The sequence below is a fragment of the Elephantulus edwardii genome, unplaced genomic scaffold (assembly GCF_000299155.1).
Source record: "Elephantulus edwardii isolate Elephantulus edwardi_28Jun2011 unplaced genomic scaffold, EleEdw1.0 scaffold00470, whole genome shotgun sequence".
NCBI classification, from domain to species: domain Eukaryota; kingdom Metazoa; phylum Chordata; class Mammalia; order Macroscelidea; family Macroscelididae; genus Elephantulus; species Elephantulus edwardii.
In genome coordinates this window covers 197629-208099 of record NW_006400220.1, presented here as the reverse complement: position 1 = coordinate 208099, position 10471 = coordinate 197629, and the positions used below count along the sequence as shown (strand labels likewise).

General features: G+C 42.5%; 1 protein-coding gene across 1 annotated transcript in view; it reads right to left on the bottom strand.

Annotated features, from left to right (window-relative positions):
- The window catches only part of LOC102861197 (ubiquitin carboxyl-terminal hydrolase 22-A-like), a 38909-nt gene extending 33372 nt beyond the window's left edge, over window positions 1-5537 (bottom strand). The window contains exon 1 of the mRNA XM_006902910.1: window positions 5108-5537. Within this exon, the coding sequence (XP_006902972.1) occupies window positions 5108-5537 (430 nt within the window). The remainder of the gene's footprint in view (window positions 1-5107) is intronic.
- Between the last annotated feature and the right edge of the window lie 4934 nt (window positions 5538-10471).

Genomic DNA, 10471 nt, shown 5'->3' with positions numbered 1-10471 from the left:
TAAAAAATATTTAAAAGGAGCAACTGGGTTTCACCCTCTCTAGAACAAACCTGTTGGTTCTCTTGGTAGTCCATACGTTCTATACTCTTCTCCAGCACCACAATTCAATAGCATCGATTCCTTCCTATTATCCTTAGTCTTTGTCTAGCTCTCTGTTGCATAATATGTAATTGCAAAGACCATGGCCTAAATCAGGTGTACCTTAGACTCTAGACTGACATCATTATGCTTTAGCACCCTGGAGAGGTCCCTGACAGAAGATTTACCCAATGCAATTAATCTTTTGATTTCCTGACTGTTGATGCCAAGAGTATTTATTGATTGTGGAACCTAGTAAACGGAAATTGTTAACAATCTCAATCTCTTCTCCCTCTATTCTGTCATTGCCAATTGGCCCAGTGGCGAGAATCTTTATTTTCTAGATGTTGAGCTTCAATCCATACTGAAGACTGTATTCCTTGACCTTCTGCAGCAAATGTTTCAGGTTTTCCTCACTTTCAGCAAACCAGGTTGTGCCGTCTGCATAGCTTAGATTGGTGATGAGTCTTCCTACAATCCTGATACTACGTTCTTCCTCATAAAGTCCAGCCTCCCAAGTGATCTGTTCTGCATATAAATTGAAAAGGTATGGAGAAAGGATGCATCCCTGCTTTATTGCTTTTGAACCATGCTCTGTTCTGTCTAACTATACTAGTCCAAGTATAGGCGGCTTTCCATGAGCACAGTCAGGTGTTCTGGGATTTACATTCTGCTCTATGTTAGCTGCAATTTGTTTGGTTCCACACAGTCCAATACCTTTACATAGTCAATTAAACACCGGTAGACATTCCTCTGGTACTCTCTGCTTTTAGCCAAGAACCATCTGACATTGGCTGTGATAGCCCTAGTGCCACAGCCTCTCCTAAACCCAAATTGCACTTCTGCTAGTTCTCTAGTCATTTATTTTTTATAATCTTCAGCAGGATTTTGCTTGTGTGCCACATTAGTAATATTGTTTGATAATCTCCACACATTCTTGGATCACTTTTTTTTTTCAAATGGGAATAAATATGGATCTCTTCAAGCCAGTTGGCCAGGTAGTTGCCTAGGGATAGCTCTATCCCTGGGCACATGCTGCACTTTGGTCTTGTATCATTGATTGCTCTAAGGAGTATATTTCTTCCTGGTGTTATTGTTTACTTTCTATTGTTCAGCTGAAAGTTGAATCATAAGTCTTGTGTTTTTGTTTGTTTGTTTGTTTGTTTTTTACTTTGAGTTTAGTCCACATTTTTCTTCCACCCTATCAGGGATCTTTTATTATCATCATCCCTTTCAGAATGGTAAACAGTATTATTCAGGTGCCATTTAGTTCTTCTGGTCTTAGGATAGAGACTGAAGACCTGGTTCACTAGTCCTTGGACTTTCTTTACAGGGAGAGATGAATAGTTGAACCTAATATGACTGTTCAAAGCTTTTAAGATCCCAATGGCTGCTCACCAAAATGGGATATAGAGCATTGTCTTTGTGGATTATGTTATGCCAGTTGATGTTGATCTCTCCTTTCATGTTCAGAGATCCCAGGCCTAGTGACTCATTCCTTTAAGGTATTTGTCTATGACTCAGAAGTTTTCATATAGGAAGACTCAATATTGAAAAAAATGACAATTCTACCAAGGTAATATACAAGTTCAATGCAATCCCAATACAGACACCAATTTGATTCTTTAACGAGATGGAAAAGAAAATTTCCAATTTTATCTGGAATGGAAAGAGACCCTAAATAAGCAAAAAAAATACTGAAAAAGAGAAACAATGTCTGAATCTTTACACTCTGTGATCTTAAGTCCTACTACAAAGCCATGGTTGTCAAGATAGCGTTGTACTGGTACAATGACAGACACATAGGTCAATGGAATAGAATAGAAAACCCAGAAATCAGCTCATCTATCTGTGGTCAGCAGATCTTTGACAAAAGACAAAATCAGTCAAGTGGGGAAATAACAGTCTCTTTAACAAATGATGTTGGTAAAATTGGAAAACTATGTGCAGAAAATGTAAACAAGGCAAAAACTAACTCAAAGTAGATCAGGGATGTAGAAGTAAAACCAAAGACTATAAGATTTATTAGAGAACAACTAGAAAGAACTCTAGGTTCTCTAACCCACAGCATGAACTGTCTTACAAGTATAATGAAAAACTAATAACAAGGAGAGAAGAAAGTAGATGAATGAGACCTTCTAAGATTCAAATCCCTATGCATATAAAAAAACTTATCCAAAAGGTTAAGGAAACCCACAGACTAGGAAATAAATATGGCAATAACATCATTGATAAGGAACTTATATCTAAAATTTACAGAATGCTCTAGCACTTCAACAAGAAAAAGGTAATCAACCCAATCACAAAATGGGCACAGGATATGAATAGACACTTTACCAAAGAAGACATCCAGATGGCAAAAAAATTCATGAAGAAATGTTCAAAATCCTTTTCAGAGAGATTCCAATCAAAACAATGCACTCCAGCAACAATAACAAAGTTCAAGAGAGCAGCAAACAACAAATAAAGGCAAGGTTGTGGAGAAATTGGAATGTTTATTCACTACTGATGGGAATGTGAAATGGTACAGCCACCATGGTGTGTTCTAAAAAAGTTGGAAATAGAAATACCATTTGACTCAGCAATTACACTACTGTAAATATACCCTAAAGAAACTAGAGCCACTTCTCAGATGTAACACACCCATGTTTATTACTGTGTTGTTCATAATAGCAAAGAGATGGAAATAACCCAAATGTCCATCAACAAATAATTGGATAGAAAAACTATGGTACATTCACACAATGAAATATTACACAGCATTGAAAAAGAATGAATTTATAAAACATTACACAACATGGGGGAGCCTGGATGGCATTATGTTAAGTGAAATAGTCATGAAAGCACAAACACTGCATAATACTGCATTGTTATAAAATAGGACTGACATTTGGGAGTTGGGGAGAGAATAGGAAAAGAGTGGCTAGATAATGAGCACTGCATTAAAAACAAATGAGGAGAAGTTGTCTAAAAGAAACAAATGATTAGGCATTATATGTTTGACAACAGTCTGGAACAAGGGGTAGAATGGGGAGGGAGGAAAATGTGCAACAACTCAAAGAGAACTTTTTAAAAAAGAAATTTTCATAATATTGCCCTGCTTATTCAACTTAAATCTGTTTATAGCACATACATATATAGAAATATCATCTGATCATGGATGTAGTCTCACCTATGCATACCTGTTCATCTTGCTTGTCAATTTATGTATCCATTCACACATTAATGCCTGTTATTACAAATAATTCCAGATTGTGTATGTAATATTAACTTTGTTTTACATAACTCTTGTGTACTTCTCCATAATTTTATTTTACTCAATAATATTATACTAGTCACACCTTTTTTATATTATTACTTTTTCCTTTACATAATTTATTTTGTAACTCTTATCTAGTTAGTGATTTTCTCTCCCATTCCCTCCCATCCTAAGTAACCATCAAAGAATGTTTCTTTCTGTGTGTAATATTTTCCTTTAGATTAATTCAATATTTGTTATTTTGTAATTTATTTATTTCACTCAGTGTCCTCCAGGTTCATCCATGTTATGAGACGTTTCTCAGAATCTTAGTTTTTTAAACTTTACACACATTCATGTTAAGTGAATCATTATAAGTCATTGTAAAGAGATGGAAATAAGCTGAGTGTCCATCAACAGATGAATGGGTAAATAAAATCTTGCCAGTAATCTTTTTATTTTAAAATTATTTTTATATTTTTTTAATTGGGGAAAAAACAAATTGGGGGTACAAGGAAGTGAGGGTTGGGGCAGAAGGGTGAGAATGGGCAGGGATGCAGTTGCAGAGCTGCACAGTTTGGTTGGTGGGGGGAGCAGGTGAAGGAAATGAAAGTGATCCAGTGGGGACCAGATGCTACAGGAAAATGACAAGCGTTTTCCAGTGGTAGTTAAATCAACTGTCTTACTGATTTGGGAACTGGATGCAGACTCTCTGGCTTCTTCATGCTGAACAGGGGTGTTGATGTGAAGGGGGAAAGGGAGGACACATTATCACCTTACTGGTGATCTTGGGTTAAGGCTGCTTGCCTTCTTGTTCTGTTAGAAGATATTTTCCTGTCATTTGCTCCCCTCTGGACTGCAAAGTGTTTTCCCAGGTGGGTCCAGTGGGGATGGCTGGTTGAACCCAGAGGCTCCATCCTCCTTTGCTTTTTTAGCTGGTAGTTGTATTTCCTTTTTGTCACTGGCACTGGGTTTGGGGTCAGGTCTGAAGTAAAACTCAGTGGTAAGGTTACCTGTAGGAAAGGGAGCAAACCTAGAGAGAACAAACTTGTGAGTTACAAATAGAGGGATTTTGGGGGTGTTGCTTTCAGGTTTACTTGGGGAGAGGGTGGCAGAAAGTAGCCTAGATAAAATTCTCTGGATATCCTAGGCATTTTTTTCCCTACCCAGGGGTCAGATGGCACAATCTGGAGATTGAGGAGCTCACCCTGAGGGCCATGACAGCTCGCCCCAGGCAGAGGGCCGAAGACAGCCCGCCCTGGTCAGAGGGCCAAAGACAGCCCACCCTGGTCAGAGGGCTAAAGACTGCCCGCCCTGGGCAGAGGGCCGTGATGGCTCACCCCAAGCCGAGGGCCGAAGACAGCCCATTCTGAGCAGGGCAACACCCCCCATGGGCTGGCTGGTACACTCCCGTCTAATTGCCCCCACACTAATCTGGTCCCCTCACCTGACCAAGGAGTGTGTGGCCAGGGACAGCGTCTCCAATTCCAGCACCACCACTTTTACCCCCCCCCCGCATAAGTGGTTATGCTATAATTTGAAGTAGGTGTCACGTCCCTCCCCCTTTATAAATGGCAAAGGGAACCTGAAAATTGTGAACAGGCTCCCCCCAGGTCTAAACATCTTTTGACAGAAGCATTCAACAAATCAAAATATGTGGTGCATTTAGGATGTTGGTCCTCTTGGACATGTTGCCACTGTTAAGTGTCATCAAGTAGACAACTCACAGTGACTTTCAACAATCCATTGTATAGGTGATCATCTTCTCTGGTTTTCCAAGGAAACCCAAACCTGCAGGTGGTGGGGCACACATCCTGCCCACGGGTGGCGGGGTGCACGTTGTTTCTTCCCTGTGGGCAGCTGGCAGGTGCACACCATCCCCCAGCGCAGGTGGCTGGCAGGTGCTCGCCATCTTCCGCGTGTCATCTCCCACCGGCGGGCACGTATCATCTCGTGCGCGGGCAGCTGGCAGGCCCCATCCCCCAGTGCAGCTGGCAGGTGCGTTATCTTGCACACGGGCGACCGGCGGGCATGCGTCCTCTCTCGGCAGGTGTGCATCATTTTGTGCATGGGCAGCCGGCGGGGGTGGGTGCGTGTCATCCCCCAGCGTGGGCAGCTGGCAGGTGCACGTCATCTCGCCTGTGGGTGACTGGAGGGCTTGCATCATCTCTTGGAGTGCTCGTGTTATCTCGTGCGCAGGCAGCCAGTGGGTGCGCGCCATCCCCAATGCAGGGGCGGCCAGCAGGCGTGAGCCATCCCCCACACAGGCGACTGGCGGGCGGGCGCCATCTCCCAGCGGGCACGCGTCATCTCATACGTGGGCAGCTGGTGGGGGTGGGTGCACGCCATCCCCCAGCACGGGCGGCCGGCGGGCACACGTCATCTCTCGGAGTGCTTGCATCATCTCATGCACAGGCAGCCAGCGGGTGCGCACAATCCCCCACCGCGGGGCAGCCAGCAGGTGCGTGCCATCTCCCACATGGCTGACTGGTGGGCGTGTGCCATCTTCCCACGCGGGTGGCCGCTGGGCGCGTGCCATCTTCCATGCGGGTGGCTGGTGGGCGTGAGCCACCTCCTGAGTGTCATCTCCCACACGGGCAGCTGGCAGGCGTGCCATCCTGTGTGCGGGAAGCCAGCAGGCATGCACCATCCCCCAAGCAGGCGACTGCTGGGCGAGTGCCATCTTCCATGTGGGTGGCTGGCAGGTGCAAGCCATCTCCCGCGAGTCATCTCCCACACGGGTGGCTGATATTCACATGTCATCTCGCGCATGGGAGGCCAGTGGCTGCCTGCTTACCCTGCCACCGCCATCTTGGCTCCAAGAATTCTCCCCAGAACAAGTACACTTTGCTGCAGTGTGGTGACTCCGCCACACCAGTCCTGGGGAGACCCGGTGCCCACCCTCCATCCTGGGTGAGGGATTACATCAGTTCCAGCTGTGGGAACTTTATGGAGCTGCGGCTGCAGTGAGGCGCAGTGCGGGCTCTGTGGGAGGGGGTTGGGAGCTGTGGCACTCACCCATTCTTCCTTGGGAATCCTTGAATTCCTGTTGTTGAGCCTCAATCCTCACTGAAGACCAGTCATCAACTATTTAACTGTTCAATTATCAATAAAGAGAAGTCTATAGAGGGTCATAATGGCCCTTTTCCAAGTGGTCCACTGCTCCCGCAGCTCACCACATTGTCTCTGCCTCCGCTGCCATCTTGGATCCTTGTCAGTAATATTAATGACAGCTTAATCTTGGCTGTAAGCTTAACCAAAGCCAGGCCTATCTTCCACAGTGTCACTGAGTTTGAATCAGCAACTTTTGGATTAGCAGTCAAGTTAAAACCATTTATGCTACCTACCTAGGGAGCTCTGGTGATATAGTCCTTAGAAAGTGCTGTTAACTCAAAGGTGCACCTCTCTGGTGATTCAAATCCACCTGAAGCTTCATAGGAGAATGATGACCTTGGAAAATCAATGGAAGATCACTTATGAGTCAAATCTGACTTGATGACAATCAATTAAATTTTTTTGGAAGGGCCTATTTAGATAACACAACTTTACTTGCTGGAAGTGAGGAAGACGTGAAGCACTTGCTACAGAAGATCAAAGGCTACAGTCTTCAATATGGATTATATCTCAACATCAAAAAACAAAAGTTCACACCACTAGACCTATAGGCAGCGTTATGATATATGGAGAAAAGAATGAAACTGTCAACTGTCAATGGTGGGATGGAAAACTGGGGGGCGGAGGGAAAGATAACCAACTCAAGTTTTTTTTTGTACAAGTATGTCCTATGGTCGATTAATTCTAGGAAAGAATGACAGAATACATAAGGAATTTCTTGTTATGGTCTGGTGCTACTAAGTCAACTACAGGCCTTAGTGACCCTGTGAAGAACAAATCTGAATCTTTCTGAGATTCCAAGATGGTGGCAGTAGAGAGAGCAGTGTGAAGACCTGGAGGAGCAGCAAGCTGCATAGAGATGGGCCACTAGAAAGACCTTCATGCTGCACAAAGACCGACCAACACAGCACGACATGGACAGTAGGAATTTGAATCAGAACTTTTGTTGGAACAATTCGTTTTGGAGCTACAGGAACATAGAGCCATGCCACTGGTTTTGCTGCAGACCTGGCCAAAATGGGAAGCTGCCAACTGAGCTGCTGTGGGATCCATCCACCAGGAAAAAGGTTAGTGGGGAAATTGGCTGAGTTGTCTTAAGCCCCACTATAAGTAAGTGGGTCTATTGGAATTTGACTGAGTTTTCTTGTGCCTCTGCTGACCAGACATGATTGGGCGGACCAGTAGAAATTTGACTGGGTTTTCGTGGGGACCCCTAATTGCCTAGGAGAGCACCCAAGAGTGAACCTGCTGATCAGAATTTGGCTGAGTTTTCTTGGGCCCTGCTGACTGACCAGGAATGGGCGGGCTGGTGGGAATTTATCTGAGTTTTCTTGGGCACCATTGACTGCCTTGAGAGAGCACCCAAAAGCAAGCGGGCTGGTGGGAATTTGACTGAACTTTCATGGACACTGCAGACCAACTAGAGTGAGTGGGTTGGTGGGAATTTGACTGGGTCTTCTTGGCTCCTGCTGGACCTAGGGCCCTGCTGGGACAGGGGCTGCTGTACGAGGGCACCTAGGTAAGGTCCACTGGGCAGGGGCTGCTGAGCAAGAGCTGCTGGGTGGGAGACGGACAGCTGGAATTTGAGTAGGGACCCCACTCGTGAGCATACCCAGACAATTGATGTCAGAGTGAGATCCCACAAGTGGTTGAACTGTCCCTGTGGTCACCCCACTCTCCTGTGCCTGCCCACCCCCCATTCAGCTCCACATCTGTGCCTACACGTCCAGTCAATCAACTTGCTTTTTATCTGGAGCACCGTGGTCTCACTTACCTACAAGAGGCTCTTCTCACAGGGCCTGAACTGAACTTTGCCTTGAGTTTAAAGAAAAACACAACTGGGGTAGTTGCCCAACTGATTTCTAGAGCATTGTCTTCAGTTCAAGAACATATTAGTGTCTCGAAGAAAGCAAGCTCTCCCACACATTACACAAGTAAGAAGCAAGATGTCAACCCCAAAAGGTGACACAGTATCAATGGATTTCCTGAAGCCAGAAAGTCTGATGGAACTTACTGACACAGAATTTAAAAGAACAGTGATTGAATATTTTCAGTGGATGAGAGGCAAACTTGAATAATTACAGGATACTTCAAGCAAAAACCAGCAAAAACTTAAAACAAACAAACAAAAAAAAACCACAACAATCCAGAACAAGAAACCATGATCCAAAATATGAGGTCCAATGTTTCAGATGCTGTCAACATGTTTGGTGGGACACATGAGCAGAGTTGAAGAGATGGAACACAAAACCAGTGAAATAGAAGATAGAGCAAAAAGCAGAATCAAAAAGGAAAGAAAAAGAAGAAAACCAAAGAATAATGTGGGACACCAAAAGAGAAATAACATGCACTTTATTGAAATCCCAGAACAGGAAGAAGCAAATAAAGGCACTGAAAAAGTTGTGGAAGAATTACTAGAGGAAAACTTCCCAGACATAAGGAAGAATTAGAAATATATATATTCAAGAAGCTGAGAGAACACCATATAAAATAGACCCCAAAAGAAAAACACCAAAATATATCATAGTCAAATTTACCAAAACCAAATATACGGAGATAATTCTGAAAGCAGTGAGGGAGAAACAAAGAGTAACCTATAAGGGAGAGCAGATAAGATTACATGCCAATTTCTCAGCAGAAACCATGCGAGCAAGAAGACAGTGGAAAGACATATATCAAACACTCAAAGAACACAATTGTCAATGAAGAATACTGTACCCAGAAAAATTATCATCAAATATGAAGGAGAGATCAAAATATTCCTAGAAAAACAGAACCTAAGAGAGTTTGTAAAAACAAGACCAGAATTGCAGGAAACACTGAGAGATGTCCTTCTTACAGAGGTACCACAGAAAGCAGCATGGACCAAAGTAACTAGCAACAACACCAAAAACAAACAAACAAAAAAACCAAAAAAACGCAACAAAATGATAGCAATAAAACCTTGCCTTTCAATAATCACAATGAATGTGAATGGTTTGAATGCACCACTGAAGAGAAGAAGAGTAGCAAATTGTGTAAACAACCAAAATCTATCACTATGCTCTCTACAAGAGACACACATGAAAAATGAAAACAAAGAAAGACAAAAAATAAAAATACAAGCAAAAATAAACCAAGCAAATGGCAACCAGAAAAAAAGCAGGAATAGCGATATTAATCTCTGATAAATTTCAATGCAAAAACCATTAAAACAGACAAGGAAGGTAACTACATAATGCTTAAAGGGTCAATAGGACAACAGGATATAACAATAAAAAAATACCTATGCACCAAATGAAAGACCTGCAAAATATATAAAACAAAAATTAACAAAACTGAAAAAGGAAATCGACAATACTACTATAGTAGTTGGAGACTTCAATACTCCCCTCTCAAGAAAAGATAGAACTACCAGAAAATAACTCAACAAAGATGCTCAAGAATTAAACCATACATTAAAACAACTCTATCTCGTGTATATATAGGCTAATGCACCGTAAAAAACCCAGCAGTATACCTTCTTCTCCAATGTGCATGGAACACTCTCTAGAAAAAGATCACATTTTACGTCAAAAGGCAAGCATCAATAAATTAAAAAGTATAGAAATAATACAAAGCATTTTCTCAGAATAAAATGATACACAATTAGAAATTAATAAGAAGAGGATAAAGGAGAGAGGAAAAAAACCCATGTATTTGGAAACTAAACAACATCTTGCTTGAACATGAGTGAGTACTAGAAGAAATAAAAAATGAAATGAAAACGTTTCTTGAAATAAATGACAATGAAAACACCACTTACCAAAACCTCTGGGAAACAGCCAAAGCAGTAATAAGAGGTTAATTTATAGCAATAAGCAAACGTATCAAAAGGCAGGGAAAAAAATCACCATTATCTCTCTAACCCAACATATTTAACAAATTGAAAGATAACAGCAAGAAAACCTGACACTCTTTTAAAAAGAGGAAGAGAATAGTCTAAAAGTATTATATTTTAGGGCATTGTTTTTATCGTAGGAGTATGCAATGAGGGTTGTAGAGTGGATTATATTTGGGGCT